At 33.7% G+C, this 16992-nt stretch overlaps 1 protein-coding gene across 2 annotated transcripts; it reads right to left on the reverse strand.

Annotated features, from left to right (window-relative positions):
- Positions 1–1815: 1815 nt before the first annotated feature.
- Positions 1816–15299, reverse strand: LOC102669076 (probable sugar phosphate/phosphate translocator At1g06470). Of its 2 annotated transcripts, none has more exons than XM_014762064.3 (13): positions 15056–15299; positions 13675–14505; positions 13394–13563; positions 7738–7823; positions 7532–7581; positions 7037–7104; positions 5942–6042; positions 5717–5729; positions 4685–4869; positions 4398–4484; positions 3475–3569; positions 2507–2656; positions 1816–2198 (listed from the first exon to the last, which is right to left on the reverse strand). In XM_014762064.3, exons 2-12 carry the CDS (start codon positions 14199–14201, stop codon positions 2539–2541), a joined length of 1500 nt encoding a protein of 499 aa, XP_014617550.1. In that variant the 5' UTR covers positions 14202–14505; positions 15056–15299; the 3' UTR covers positions 1816–2198; positions 2507–2538. The 2 variants fall into 2 exon arrangements, with proteins under 2 accessions (XP_014617550.1, XP_006587167.1); XM_006587104.4 differs by having other exon boundaries at positions 1816–2114; positions 15056–15296.
- Between the last annotated feature and the right edge of the window lie 1693 nt (positions 15300–16992).

Below are 16992 nucleotides of genomic sequence, written 5' to 3' on the forward strand. Positions count from 1 at the left end.
TCCCTAAAGATAATCTCAATTAAATAGTTGATTCATGTTAAGGTTTCAGTAAGGCTCGTCAAAGTACAAGTCAATTCTTAAATTATCTATAAGATGACCAATTAAATAAAAACACTAAGTACGAAAACAAATAAAAAAACTCAAGATGAAGTATTGAATTAATAGAATTAAAGCAAAACAAGATTCATCATTTTCTTTCCTAGGTGGAAGGAATTGCACTTATAAAAATAATACAATGACCTAAAGTGTCTAATGGAATAATGGAGATGTCTAATAGGTGAAAATTTAAAATATAATTTTAAGGATTGCTCGGAACTTTTACTCGTTACACTAAATGTCTAACCTCCTATTTATAGAATTGTAGTTATTTAATTAAGGAGATAGTCACAAGAAATTACAAACAGATAATATCTCTAATTAATTCAAGTAATTGTCTTCTTTAGTTAATTTATTCTTGAACAATATATTACTCTTAATTTTTTTAACTTTTATCTTCAATTTTCGCAATTCTTCATCTAAAACTTTCTGTTGATTTTGGATCTCTAGAGCTGCTAGAATGACCTATCTTTGCTGAAAAACTATCTATAATACATTAAAAATAAAGTAAAAACTGAATTTAAAACTAATTTAATTCAAAACAATATTTAAAATTAACTAAAATGTCAAATAAACGTCACAAAATACATATAAAAATTCAATAAATTTGACATTTATCAATAATCTCTCAAGAAAAATATGAAAAAATATATATAAGTAAATAGACAATGCGCAGCCGGATAAAAGTTGGAGTCAGCTTTTCTTTATTAGAGTCAGCTTTTGCTCGACGCTAAAACCTAAAAAGAAGACAACCAAAGCAACACTTCATGCTAAATGATAGACAGAGGAGTTGTCACAACCTACGTGACAATTAACTCCTGCAGTTTAAACAGTTTTCATACTACTCTTTTTTGGTAAATAGTTTTTTTTAATACCACTCTTGTCAACAAGTCTACATTATACTTGTGATAGTGCTGCTATACACTTTGGACTAAAACTGTGGTTTGCTAATTATATGCCCGTGGTCGCCGATTTGACATCTGAAGCATGTCATCATAATACCAAATAATAATATAAATAATTTTAAGACTTTAAATTTATGAAAATCAAAACCAAAAACATCAAATGAAGAAGATAACGAACGACGGGAAGACCCCCACAACTTGATGTGAGAATCCTAATAATAATGTATATCACCTAGTGAGAATCCTGCATACAAGCAAGAACTGTCATTTTTATTTTTCTTTCTGCTTAGTATTTGAGGTGATAATTGACAAAGGAATCTTCGGCCTCTAATTTTCGGCCTAGATCTTATTCCTGGAAGGCCACTTTAGGACAAAATTATTGTGCAGTTTTAGGAGTTGTGGGGATTGGGCTACCACCCTGTGACATCTAAAGATTGATTATTAGTGGCCAATTGGTTTCTTTAGCATAATTTGAATCAGCTGGTGCACAATGAATCAATGATCCCAGAACAAGTAAGCTTCCTTCTTGCCATACTTTCAACAATGCTAATTAATGCCTCTTCTTTTACTTTCAACTTGTATTTCTAGAGGTTCTATAGGTTATTGACAGCCTATAAGCAAACTACATGTAGATGCGGTCATAGATATAGAAGTCTGGTTGGTGTTAAAAGTTGCTTTTCCATCATAAAAATGAAATTCAAATTCCAGAAAAGATTGTTGAATAGCCACTACCAATTTGTTTTGGTAAGAAATTAGGAACTGCATTTGGTATATACTAGAAAAATACTGGAAATATGATAAAGAAAAGCAAAAATGAGAAAAAATTATCTATTACAACCTGTAGTGATCTGCAACATATACTTGTCAACTCCAAAAAATGCCAAAATCTCTTAACTGTTTGAGTACATAATTTTACAGAATATAAGTGATGTTGATCGCAGGAGTGCATTATATCTCAAAAATTTGTTCACTCTAAGAAACTTCAAAAGAACTTTGACACCACAATTCCAACAGGGTACATAAACAGGTGTTTCTCAAAAAGATGAGATGGCGAAGGCCAACTGCATGTTGCTGGAAGATTATTTTGTTCCCAGAGGTCTTTAGAGATCATTGCTTCAATATGCATATAATTCAAGAAAGCAGGCTTCAGTGAATTAACTGAGAATTGTAATCCAATTAAGGACAACAATGCAGCATCTGGAATGTACTCATAAAGACTTTACATATATTAACATTTCAGCCACAAAATAGAATTTATGCTTCATAAGTAAATGATGCATTTCCAAATTCCTTATAAATGCAAAAATAGGAAATTTGTTATGATTGAAAGTTCAATTTGCATGATTCCAGACATCATTTTCATCCATGATAACATGTAGCATCTGGTGCTTCAGGATGAATAGTTGAATACTATAGTATGGGAGCGACAATACACGCATTTGTGAATGTATAAAAGATTAGACAATGATTTGTGACATTTAACTGGCATCTGAGAAAAGGCTTACTTTGGCTTTGAACTATTTGGTGCATAATGGTTTCAGATGCCATCTTCTTGTTCATCCATCTCCTCAAGAATTACATATTTAGCTGCAGAATCTCTTGAATGCTCTTCCACATCACTGCCACCAGCATGTCCCTTCTGAAGCTTAAGGTATCTGAATGTTTTTCAAAAAAATAACAAACACATTCAATGACTAGCATTAAACTGATAGGAAATATTACTAGGTCTGAGAGAAACACCAGTTTGGCTTTGGTAAACTAGATAGTATGCGTATAGGATTACATAGTAGCATGTAATTTGAGCTAGTATGCTATATTATTAGATTGAAAAACTTGTAATTCCATTGTTTTACTTGTTTTAAACTTGGGCATATAAAAAAGTGGTTTAATTATTTTTCTTATGTTTTTCTGATAAAGAAATATATTAGAGTATGACGAATGACACGAGTTCTTTTAATGAAGAAACAAAAAGTAATAAATAAGAGAAACCATTTTATTTATTTTTTCAATTAAAGTTGAAATATTAATTAAAATATTTGGCATATGAAATAAAAAGAAACTGCAGAGTAAGATTCAATAATAGCCATTAGCATGCAAAGACATAAATGACAACTCTAGTGCTCAGCATATGAAGTGGCATTGAACTTCTTATATGTGCAAGTACAAGCAAATCAAGTACAGATAGCAGGCAATAAAAATTTCCCTTCCTTAAGCCCTAAGCCTCAGTATCTAGTTATATACACCGCAGAAGATAGCATCTGAAGGGGTTTTGGAATTAGGAATATAGAATATAATGATTATTCAATTATCCCCCCTCAGTGTGGCTGAAAGTTTAAAAGCCAGAAAATCCCATGAGAGCAGCTAAAAAAATAGCACAAAAATTTTGTTTATTAGAGAATAAATTAAAAGTAGAGAAAAGAATGGTGACAAAATAGATATTGTTGCTTGAAATATATGTCCTCTGATGACTTACTTGTACCAATTAAACAAACTGACACCAACCATAATAGTTAATAGGCCACATCCTTTCAACCAAGTGAATTGATCATGAAAGTACAATACTGCAACCTACACATAAACAACATAAACCAAGAATATATTAAATTCAAATAGATGTACAACCAGCAAACCCAGATGTGAGAAAATTTTAATATATATATATATATATATATATATATATATATATATATATATATATATATATATATATATATATTTATTCAATAAAATGCATTATATATGTAGAATAGTACATATCTGTTTCATTATATGAGCTGATGCTGAAACTCAAGAATTGGTTATTGCTCAAGTTTAAATAACATGTCAAACTCTGCTGGAATACAGAATTGGCAAATTATCCTATCTCAATACTAAAGATAGTTAAATACAACAACCAACTAAAGTGTAAAAAATTAACACCTCTAATTAATTCTGAAATATCACAGCTGGACCCTAACATCAGGATCAAACCAAAATATGAAATTTCTTTGTTTTAAGGTTTCTTTATATGGACATTACATGAAGCAAGTATATCAATAAAACTATAAAAGAGACAAATTTGTATAATTGTTTTTCCTATAACTAATAACTACCAGTTCCATGAATGCTAATACCTTTTTTCTCCTTTTTCATAAAATGAATGTTAATGTTTTGCTTAGTAAGGATCATAGTAAAGAAAATATTATTGGCAAATGAAAGCATACAACAACAAAAGCCTTATACGACTAGGTGAGGTCAGCTTGGTAAATGAAACTATAGGCTGCAGGAATGTAATCCTGATACAATTACACCGCAGAAGGGGAACTACGTAATCTAGAAATACTTCAACGAATAATAAGGAGAAGCTCTTGATAACCATATCAACAAACGAAAATCATCCCAAAACATAATTGATACCAATATGGTGACAGCCTCCTTAACGACCCCAGCTATTGTGACTGTGACAGCACTAGTTACTGAGACCAGAACATACTCTGTTAGTACCTGCAAGAAGATAAAGATCCAAATGTTGGTACAAAGAAAGATTTAAGTTAACTAATATGACTGTAAACAAAAGCCTGTTCACGACAAGTCAAACAATAACTAACAAGTAGAAAAACGTTAAACTCCTCCTTGAGTGTTGGGAGGCATGGAAAGAGAGATAAAAGAGTATGCATAAATCTAAAGGGAATCTACAGTCTTACCATAAAAAAGGCAAGTGTGCCACCAAGAAGCATCAGCAAGCAACTTCGAGTAATATGCAATGAATTATCAAAGTACTTGTTTTCTCGGAATTCATCCCATGGATCTAATGCAAGAGAAAGAAGGGCAGTTGCTGCTGCCATTACTGGAGTTACATAACTCATCAGGACAAGTGGATTTTTCAGACCTGAAATCATTTGAAAAAGCATATAATTTTTTTACTAAAATATAACAGCACTTACAAATTTCTGACTGGAAAGTAAACTTGGGCCAAAAAAGAAAAAGATTCAATGCTAGATGGAGTGAGAATTTAGAAAGCGGGAAACACTGGACTGGAATATGTCAATATAAAATGTTAGCCTCACTAAGTCTTCAAATAAATAATCACACACTATAATTTTAGAATTTCATGGCCCACATCAAGTGCTATGAGTGCTCTGTGCTCTCTTGAGCTGATTCTGGTCTTTTCCTTTTATCCTTGATTTGGGGGCTGTGTAAGGAGGATTCCTGATCCTCCTGTATCGGTCTTCCCTTTTATTAAATTCTTTTATCAAAGGAAATAGATCAATTTCTTGATTAGTTAAATCAACAATTCCATATGTTATTTTCTATTTATTAACTGCATGTATTAATTTCTCCTGGAGCTTCATAATCAATAACCCTGTGCTTAAATGTAAGTTTCCAGAATGGAAAAACGTACTGATTGCAATGTAATTCAGCTTTCAAGTTTATTAAGGTAAGTCAATCGATCTGGTCTAAACGGCAGTAGCTTTAAAATATATTTGCAAAACTTATAAGTGACATCTCTAGGCAAAGAAAAAACAAATACTAGGCATAATGTGCCATTTTCTGAACCTGCTATTCTATACTATTTGGTCATAGAAATGAATAAGTGTTCAGAAAGGGCAGAAAGAATACATAGCCGATAAAAAATTGATAAACAGGTGGAATCGTTCACCCCCAAAATATCATATAATTTAACAAGATTAATATTTTCAACAAATTATTGACATGAAGTTATGCAGGGCACATACCATAGGCTTCTTTCTTTCAATTTGGTTTTCAGTTCAACACAAATGGCGAGAATGCAAATCAGGTTCCAAAACCCAACAAAATGAAGCAATGTATCAGAATGTATGGTCAACAAAAGCAGTAAAAATAAGAGCATGAATGTGTTTGTGTGTGTCTGTGTTGTGTACATAGACTCAGAGACATGTAGATATCAAATATACACAGAAATGAAAATGAAAATACAATACCTGCAAAAGGATCTGAGTCATACACCAACGAAACCCAGACATAACAGCAGCAAGCATAACAAGTACAAATCCCCAAAAGTCAAACTCTGTCTCTTTTGCAACTGCAGTACACCAAATAAAATTAAAACTGGAAGGTTTGAATTCTAAATGTGGTATAAATTTCTAAATCTTGCAAAATGCAGTTTGATAAGTTTCGGTAGAAGATTAAACATCAATATTCATTTGGAGGTTCATAAAAAAAAGATTCATTTGGAGGAGACCGGGGGGATGCTAACAGTAACAAACAATATAAATTGAGAATCTTTCAACTCATAAATTTTTTTATCACTGTTCCAAAACAATAATGGAAAAAAGCAATACTTTTAAGTGATAGAGAATTCCAACAAAAATATGAAGAACCTATTGGCTGTTTAAAATTCTGGCAACATTTTAGTTAATTAACCTTCAAATTAATACACCAAAAAAAAAACACTCCAAACTAACTTGTTAGACTAAAATATTTTTCCTAACTTCTGTCTGGATGCTACTTCATTTTGGACTTGAAGTAAAATCTTTCACACCAAAAAAATCAGAAATATATTCAATGAGACAAGCAAAGATGGAAACATCCATGATAGTGATCCTGCTTATTCTTGGAAGGTGCCCCTGCTCTATACTTAATCATTGAGCTTGTAGGAAAACCAAAGTGGCTCAGGTTCTCTGAATTCTTAAGTGAAAATCAATGAATATTAAAATAGCATATATGATACCAGAAATGTAAGAAAGAAAACACAGACAGGTTCTTCAATGGATCTCTTTCCTCCCAAATCTTACCACTAAATTCTTTCTTAACCTCTCAATCATCTCATCGTTTCTTTTGTGTACCTTCCTCCCACCTCCCACGACAGAATGTATTCTAAATCTAAATCCAACCTCCCTACTCCATGTGTACAGGCAGTTACTTTGGAGCCACCCCTCCTTCCTAATATCCTTTCCCAGTTTGTTCTGGCTCTCTTGGGCTTTTAACCCAATATCCTTCCCTTTATCTCTTAAAACTTTAATAATAGGGGGATATTTTTCATATTACTACATTAGAAGTGAAGGAAGATATAATACCTGTTAATAATATGCCAACAGAGATGATTAAGATGATGCCTAATAGTTTAACACTTGGTGTCTCCAACCTTCCAACCAAATTTACAATCAAATGTCAGAAAACAGGTAGAAATGGATATATATGAGCACAAAATTTATCTTAATCTACAGGATGCATAACCATACACGCAATCATTTGAGGGGAAAAAAAAGAGACAGCAGCACGAAAAAATATAAAGGAAATTAGAAAATACAGAAATCTTAATTGAAATAATTGTTAGCATGACAATTCCAAAAGAATTCTACCTGCTTACAGAACGAATAACTATTGCTGAATATAATGATTAGTGATTACAATTCCTAATGCATTCCAGGTTATGCAAGACTTCAAAATTAAAAGAGTGCTTTCATTAAAGCAAAGCACCTACAAAGTATGTTATTGATTTAGCTGCTTAAATTAAGTTTAACATTTATCTCCATAACCAGAGTGGTTACAAAGACAAAATGGGAACGCACCTGAAAGCAAAAGCAAACAGAAGGAGAAAAATTGGAGCAGCAGATTTACACTGCAAGAGAAAAGGAAAGGTAAATAAGAAGAGGAATAGTTACTTCCACTAAAACAAGGGAAAATGTAGAATCCGAATCTAACAAACAATACAAAAGAAAATATAATTAAATTAATATATCACTCATTCTACATGAAAAGAGGAGCAATCACAAACCATTGTAGCAAATGTGACAGAGATGAAAACTAGAGATACATTGCTCAAGTTAACATCCATTGCAGTTCCAAAAGCAGTTGGTACAACTGTTAAAGGCAAAGTCCATCTGTGGCATTAGTTGATATAGAAGTTAATGTAATAAGTGGTGAAAAATCTGCAAAAGAAACTGTGCTTCAAGGAAAGAATAACAGAAAAAATGGAACATCCAATCATCCTGGGAGTTGTTAAATCATTTCATATTGCTAGCAAATTTGTGCATTCCAATGAAAAAACAGATACTAAAAAATAACAAGAATTGATGATTAGGCAATCATTCAAAACTGGAACATAGGTGAGTTTCCACTAGGAAATTACTAAAAAAGATCACATGGTGAATAATATCCCTCAGAATTTGGTTTTTAGTCAAGCCAAATGTGAAGGTTGTTGTAGAATAAAGAATAACAGAAAAAATGGAACATTCAATCATCCTGGGAGTTGTTAAATCATTTCATATCGCTAGCAAATTTGTGCATTTCGATGAAAAAAGCAGATACTAAAATCAGCAAATAACAAGAATTGATGATTAGGCAATTATTCAAAACTGGAACATAGGTGAGTTTCCACTAGGAAATTACTTAAAAAGACCTCATGTTGAATAATATCCCTCAGAATTTGGATTTTAGCCAAGCCAAATGTGAAGGTTATTGTTGTTTCTTGCTGGAACATAGGTGAGCTTCCATATTGATAAAAAGAAGTATGGAATAGTTCCACAAAGGTGTTGGAGACTATTGTATTAAGACTATTTTTCTGTCAGACATCAAGACTATTGTATTAAAAGGTGTTGGAGATGTCAATAAGACCATGTTTGGTTACTCCTCAAAAGTATGTATGAGAGTAAAATTTTTCCTGCAAGCTCAGTTTTGGAGAATCAAGAATTGGGATACTTTTGCAAACTTAAATCCAAACATGCACTAGATAGATGAGAATGGAATAACGATGGAATGGAATGAAATGATCAATTGCTAATCTCCATTCTCCAGTTTGGAGATTTTTTTGCTTGGTTGAGGGAATTAATGTGGCATAAAATTAAAGTTCAACTAAATCACAAAAATGTCTCTCATAACAAAATTAAAAAAAAAAACGTTCACTTTCTCCCTGTCAAAAAGTGAGTTATGAGTTTAACTCAACCCTACAAAACTGACTTATAAGGTACGGATTACTCCCCACTAATATAATTTATCTCGACACTATCTTTAGTTGATGTAATCCTGCCTAGGTTAGCTTTGCTATTCTTAGCCGGTCCCAAGCCCGGATAAAAGGAGAGGGTTGTGTTAGGCTTTCGACGGCCAACGTAAAACTTTGTCGAATCTCTATGACATGGATCAATTACGTAATAATGTGAATGCTAGGCCGTTGCCCGAAAGCAACGCGCTGTATGGCTCGAGTACAGTGTCAAAAGAGCAAGGGCCGCTGCATCGCCGCCTGGATGTAGTGAAAAGTAAGCAAGGGTTCCCACATTTTCGTGAACGGGTGTGGGTAAAGAAGCTAGTTCATGACAGGAGAATTCGCTTTGGTACATGGAATATAGGCACATTTACTGGAAAATCTATGGAAATAGTGGATGTTATGGTGAGGAGGAAGATCAATTTTATGTGCCTACAAGAAACTAAGTGGACAGGTGAAAAAGCGAAAGAATTAGACAACTCGGGATTTAAGCTGTGGTATACGGGAAAAATCAGATTAAGAAATGGGGTAGGGATTATTGTGGACAAGGAGTGGAAGAAGGATGTCGTGGATGTAAGAAGAGTAGGAGATCGTATCATAGCCTTAAAATTGGTAGTGGGACAGGACACCTTTAATGTTATTAGTGGGTACGCACCTCAGGTTGGGTTAGCAGAACACTTTAAGGTAAAATTTTGGGAGGATCTAGAAGGGGTACTTCAGGATATACCCCAAGGAGAGAAAGTTTTCCTAGGAGGGGATCTCAATGGACATGTAGGTAGCGTGGCTAGAGGTTTTGAGGGGGTGCATGGGGGTTTTGGCCTAGGGGAGATGAATGGGGAGGGTAAATCCATCTTGGAGTTTTCGGAGGCTTTGGATCTTTCTATAGCCAATACATGGTTTAAGAAAAGAGCGGAACATCTTATCACTTACAAAAGTGGAGGGACATGTTCTCAGATAGATTTCTTCCTTATCAGGAAGTCTGATAGGAAGTATTGCTTGAACTGTAAAGTTATCCCGGGAGAGAGCTTGGCTACCCAACATAGAGTTTTGGTCATGGATTTAAGAATTAGAGATAGGGCAAAGAGAAGAAGTCCTATGGTAGCACCAAGGATCAAATGGTGGCACTTGAAGGGTGAGAAACAAGGAATTTTCCAACAAAAGATATGGGAGGGATGGTGTGGACAATCACAAGGAAGTGCAAATGATATGTGGAACAAGATGTCCCAAGAGATTATTAAAGTGGCTAAAGAGACGTTGGGTGAATCTAGAAGTTTTGGACCTAGGGGTAAAGAATCGTGGTGGTGGAATGAAAGTGTTCAGAGCAAAGTTAGAGTAAAAAAGGAGTGTTTCAAGGAGTGGTCTAGGTGTAGAAATTCTGAAACTTGGGATAACTATAAGATAGCTAGAAATGAAACCAAAAAGGCGGTGAGTGAAGCAAGAGCCCAAGCTTTTGACGGACTATACCAAGCTCTAGGAACCAGGGACGGAGAAAGATCTATATATAGGCTTGCTAAGGGTAGAGAGAGGAAGACTAGAGATTTGGATCAAGTAAAGTGTGTTAAGGATGAAGAAGGCAAAGTCTTAGTGCATGAAAAAGATATCAAGGAAAGGTGGAAGGCGTATTTCCACAACTTATTTAATGATGGATATGGATATGACTCTAGCAGTCTAGACACAAGAGAAGAGGACCGGAACTATAAGTACTATCGTCGGATTCAGAAACAGGAAGTAAAGGAAGCGTTGAAAAGAATGAGTAACGGTAAGGCGGTGGGGCCAGACAACATACCTATTGAAGTGTGGAAAACTCTTGGAGATAGAGGTCTTGAGTGGCTCACCAAACTCTTTAATGAAATTATGAGGTCAAAACGCATGCCGGAGGAATGGAGGAGAAGCACGTTAGTGCCAATCTATAAGAACAAGGGGGATATACAAAATTGTGCAAATTATAGGGGAATCAAGCTCATGAGTCATACCATGAAATTATGGGAAAGAGTGATCGAACGGAGATTAAGAAAGGAGACTCAAGTTACTGAGAATCAATTTGGTTTCATGCCGGGAAGGTCGACCATGGAAACGATCTATTTATTACGGCGGGTGATGGAGCAATGTCGCATGGACCAACAAGACTTGCACTTGATTTTTATTGACTTGGAGAAAGCGTATGATAGAGTGCCTAGAGAGATTTTGTGGAAAGCTCTAGAGAAGAAAGGGGTTAGGGTTGCATATATTCGAGCTATCCAAGATATGTATGATAGGGTATCGACTAGTGTTAGGACACAGGGTGGAGAGTCAGACGATTTTCCCATCACAATTGGTTTGCATCAAGGGTCAACCCTTAGCCCCTACCTTTTTACCTTAATTTTGGATGTCCTCACGGAACAAATCCAAGAGATAGCGCCGAGATGCATGCTTTTTGCAGATGACATAGTCCTCCTTGGAGAGTCGAGGGAGGAGTTGAATGAGAGGTTGGAAACTTGGAGATGAGCTCTAGAAACACATGGTTTTCGCCTAAGCAGAAGCAAATCGGAGTATATGGAATGTAAGTTCAACAAAAGAAGGAGGGTTTCTAACTCAGAGGTGAAAATAGGAGACCATATTATCCCTCAAGTCACACGGTTTAAATATCTTGGGTCTGTAATACAGGATGATGGAGAAATTGAAGGGGATGTGAATCATCGCATTCAAGCAGGATGGATGAAATGGAGAAAAGCATCGGGGGTGTTATGTGATGCAAAGGTACCGATCAAGCTAAAGGGAAAGTTTTATCGGACTGCGGTAAGACCGGCGATTTTGTACGGAACAGAATGTTGGGCGGTCAAGAGCCAACATGAGAATAAAGTAGGTGTAGCGGAGATGAGGATGTTGCGGTAGATGTGTGGTAAGACTCAACAGGATAAAATTAGAAACGAAGCTATTAGAGAGAGGGTTGGAGTAGCGTCTATTGTAGAGAAGATGGTGGAAAATAGACTTAGGTGGTTTGGGCATGTAGAGAGAAGACCGGTAGACTCTGTAGTGAGGAGAGTAGACCAGATGGAGAGAAGGCAAACAATTCGAGGCAGAGGAAGACCCAAAAAGACTATAAGAGAGGTTATCAAAAAGGATCTCGAACTTAATGATTTGGATAGAAGTATGGTACTTGATAGAACATTATGGCGGAAGTTGATCCATGTAGCCGACCCCACCTAGTGGGATAAGGCGTTGTTGTTGTTGTATCTTTAGTTGATGTGGGACTTCAACATGTCCCTTTTTGCCCATAGCTACCCAGCACATGGAACTTTCAACATACCCCCTCTATCTAGGGATAACCACAGTTTAGGAGGCTTTTCCAACACTCCCTTGAATCTTATAAGTATAACATGAATGAATATTTTTTTGATTAATGTTCAAGTTTAGATTTTTATATAACCCGATAACAAAAAATATAGGGAAGAGAAAAAAAATTAAAATGTGTAAATTTTCATTTGAAATATAGGTAAAATAAAGACATTAAAATTTATCATATTGCCTCTTCTTTTTAAATATTTTAGTGATAGCACACTATATTTATCATGGATTTAAGTGGGTTAAATATAACAGGTAATAGTTATCATTTTGTAAAATCAATTGAAGATATGTAGGGAACAGAAAAATCAAATTTTATTTTATGAGGAATAGAATCCCAATCCCACCTCGCTAGGGAGGAATGGGTTTTATTCCCCATTGCTGGTTCTAAGGAATGAGGCATGATATGCAATCTCCATTCTGCATTCCCAGTTTTCCTGACAAACATAGGTATTCCCCATCTCATGGAATGGGACAGCATCATTCAGATTTCTTCTTGTAGTGATGCATAATTTGGGAAAAGATGTTTTTCATAAAGAATGAGGTAGAGATAAGATTATTGCAAAAGATACTTAGCAATATAAATAACAATAGTGCTATATATGTTCCAGTCTTCTAAATGAAACTAATAAAAAGAAAGGATTGATTTGCCAAATTTCAATATTTTTCTACTCTCATCATGTAATCAACCAAGCAAATGGTGTGATAAGTTGAGCTAATTTGTCTCACCACATAAGCAGTCACTAAACCTACATACATGAGAGCCGAGTATGCTTGACTCAGTCTTTATTCCAAGCCAAAAAAATTTTTATCGGCATTCCAAGCCACATAAATGTTACATGTTTGGCCAACAGTACTATTAGTATCTTGATATTTGAGTAGAAAAAACAATTCTTATTTTCAGAAGAATTACCACCACAAAGAATTACAAATTATTTTAAATCAGAACTAGCAGAGTGCAAATACAACTGATGCCATTCTGCATGGATAACAGTCATTAAGTTATAAGAAAAATTATTACCCAAAATGCATTAAGAAATTACAGCATTGCACATCTAATCCACATAATAAAGTGGTGGGCAGATTTAAAACCTATGATAGCAAGAATGAGATTGAGGAATTGAAAATTTACCTCTCAAAAAGTAATCCCTCCATGAAATGACAACATTAGCCTCAAACTTGTGAGACCAAAACCAGGTGATAAATTTTGATAAAACAGCTTGCATTGTAAAGTGGATAGTATTCATTAAAAAGGGAGCTGGGAACTTTCCCATATGATCTCCCAATAGACTTTTATTATACCTGTTCAAAACAGTTCAGAATAAGAAATAAAGGAAAAAAGGATTTGCATCACAAACACTAAACAGGATAAATACACCAGCAATGACAAACAGGGTAAAACAAGGAACTTACAGGGTCAAAAATAGACTGGAAGTGTACCACATAAGTATCAAAATCAATGTCTTCAATATATTTGCTGCATGAATAGGATTCTGGGAGATTTTTCCCAATGACCCATCACCACCCACAGAAATGTAGGAATCAAGACTGTTCGTTCCTCTTTCAGACTTGTCCTCAATGTCAAAAGACACATACTTTTCAGATCCATTACCTCTCCGATGAACAGAATCATCATCCATGGTACCAATACCATTCATTTGCATACTCCTATGCTGAAACTTTTGGTGAAAGAATCTCTCTCTATCTAAAGATCTGCCCTGCGGCTCATTCTTTTCAGGAAACGGTAACTCAAAATCAGAGTCGTCTTCTACACTAACATCTTCATTACCTAATTGCTGATCTAAATGAATCCTTCCATCATCATCACACCAACGTGAAAATGAAAGTTCTCTACGAATGCCAGGACCTAGGCTTTCACTACCAACATCATCAATCACTGTGAAATCAATATTCTCTGAATCCAATTCACTCTGTACCATCTCCTATTGTATATCAAGCTATATCCATGTATATACTCTTCCATCCAACTTATGTTTAATATCATCACTTGTCACCAAATCCAACAACATAAGTACACTTCAGTGCATAACACAGCTAGTACATTGACCACTGATCAGGCACAGGACCTGCTTCTATAATTGAATCATCACGTGCGGACCAACCAATACTCAGTATACAAAAACAGGTAATCTTTATTTCAGTCCAAAAGAAGAACCAGCTCCAAAGCTCTTAGATAGCTACTCTATAGTTAGGCTTGGATTGAACTGAAGACTAGAACTTCACCTGTACACTTACTACAAGTCAGAATTTCATAGCAGATGCCTAAATCTACCCATAATTCATAATTAAATTCAAACAAAACCATATTACAATACAAACTACTGAGAAAGCATAGAGAAAAACACAACTCTTCAAAATTTAGATTGAATTTGAAATTGACTCAAAATGCTACAAACCCCTCAACTACTTATAACCAAGGTAAGCCCCAAACTGCAATCATAATTAAAAATACTAAGAATTTAATCAAAACTTTCCTTTTCAAGACAAAAAAAGGGCAAATACAAATTGTGGGTTGTTCTGCACTGCCATTTTTCAACCGACCCAAAATCAGTTCATAGTCACCAAACATGAAGCTGAATAAAAAGATCATTACTTTGATAAAAGGTGAGAGATATAAACACCCATTTGAGCTAAATTTACCTCGTACAAGTCAAACACGAAGAAACTCCATAAAAATGGAACCTTTGAGATCAAACACGGGCTTTTGATCATACCCATCATGAAAATTTGATAATAACATTTAATTTTAATTTTCACGAAGCATGGAACTAACCTGGGGATGATTGATTGAGAGAGAGAGAACGAAACAGATCTGAATTTGAACGCTTTGGATCTGAAGCTTGGTTTTGATGGAAGAAGATGCTTTAGGCGTTTTGAGGAATTGGTTTGAAGGTTATTGTCTTCACCACACCAGAGTCACCAACCTCTTGATGATTATCGATTTATTGCCCACTAATTATATATTAATCTTTTTATTTTGGATTATTTCATATTTGCTTGCCACATAACTAATGTTTTTATAGATTTTGAGCTTTTGTATCACACAAAAAATAAAATAAAATAAAATGAAAGCTTTGCATCCACCTTTTCTTTTATTTGAAGTAAAAACTTTGTATTCAATTTGGACAAAGTGGTTTCGACAATTCAGTCGGTGGAAGGGACAAAATTGGTTGTCAAGATTTTCAGGTGTGTGTTGACTGTTTTGGGAGTAATTAATGGAATTATAGTGTTTTTTATTATAACTTTAGAAATTTATTTGACATATTTTTCTAATTTCAAAAATTACAATAACAGTGCTCATAATTTTAGAGATTAAAATAATAATTTATTAATGTATTCGTGAATGACAATTATACTCGAATCAAATAAAATAACCACAAATATGTTAATAGTTTTTTTAAGTGTTTAATATAATTATACTTCTTCTCTTTTATTGATAAGATTAATATTGAAATAAGATTTATTTGTTTTTTTATAAGATTCAATAAATATCTCAAATTAATAGAAAAGAAAATATGTTGAAGAAAAATGAGTATTAATGACAAAAATACTTTTTAAAAAAATTATAATTTAAGATAATTTTATTGTTATCAACTTAATAAATTACTTATTTTAATCTTCATGAATTAAGTAGTTATATAATTATCAAACTCAGACCGATTATTACCTCGATCAGGATACTGGACAATTAGATTAAAGATCAACCTAATAAATTACTAATTAACTCCCATGATCTGGTATAATATATATAATTTATTTATCTTTAATATATTTATATTTATGTACATAATGTGACATTATTAAAAAAGCTATATATGATATTATATTGTTATATTTATTAATATTATGTTGTATTTAATATATATAATTGGTTTAATATTACTTTTGATCCATTATATTTTACAGTTATTTCGTTTTAGTACTTTATGTATTAAAAGTTTCATTCTTTTCCTTTTATGTTTTTGAAATTTACCATTTTGATCCTTTTTTCAAATTTTTGTTAGAAATGTTAATGTTTTAAATTTTAAAATAATTAAGTTAACATAGTAGCGACAAAAAATAGTCACTATTTTTTTCATTTAAAAAAATAAAAATCAATAAGTAAATGAAGAAAAAATGAATTTAAAACCACAAACAACAATAACATTCACTCTTATATTATTATTATTATTATTATTATTGTTATTATTATTATTATTATTATTCAATTTAATAATGATAATAATTACATTCATCAGTTATCCTCAATCATAATGAGTAAATGTCTCTTTTCTTTTCTGTTGCTTTATTTTTCATCATCGACCCAAAAAGATTGTTGCGCCGCCCCCGCTTCCACCTAATGACAACAACCATTTCATCATCACATGGCAATTTGTGAGATTTGCAACCAAAGACAATGGCATCGTGCATGCCATCTACAAGGTTGTCGCCGTGCTTTAACTTGCATGCGACTATGAATCTACTTTGCCTACCCCCTCGCTTGGAGTATTTCAATTTTTAGAAGTGTATGATTTAGATTTGAACACTTTGAATGTTTCTGGTTCAATCAGTGTTTGTTTGTTGTGTATTAATTCAGATATGGATTTTTGTCATGTTGTGCGTCATTTCTTTCGTAACCAATTCCATGATTTGAATTTATGTTGTGTTGAGCTTGAATTTTAGATATGAGTTTTTAATGTGTTGTGTGTTAATACAAATCTAGGTTTCTTG

Source organism: Glycine max, chromosome 9 (genome assembly GCF_000004515.6).
Source record: "Glycine max cultivar Williams 82 chromosome 9, Glycine_max_v4.0, whole genome shotgun sequence".
Classification (NCBI taxonomy): domain Eukaryota; kingdom Viridiplantae; phylum Streptophyta; class Magnoliopsida; order Fabales; family Fabaceae; genus Glycine; species Glycine max.

Excerpts from the sequence above, each read along its gene's own strand:
- LOC102669076 (XM_014762064.3), bottom strand. The coding sequence starts at position 14,201 with ATGGTACAGAGTGAATTGGATTCAGAGAATATTGATTTCACAGTGATT. Across the intron at positions 13,564-13,674 it reads TCCAGTCTATTTTTGACCCT|GTATAATAAAAGTCTATTGG; the intron begins GTAAGTTCCTTG and ends TGTTTTGAACAG. Across the intron at positions 3,570-4,397 it reads AGGAGGCTGTCACCATATTG|GTTGCAGTATTGTACTTTCA; the intron begins GTATCAATTATG and ends GTTTATGTGTAG.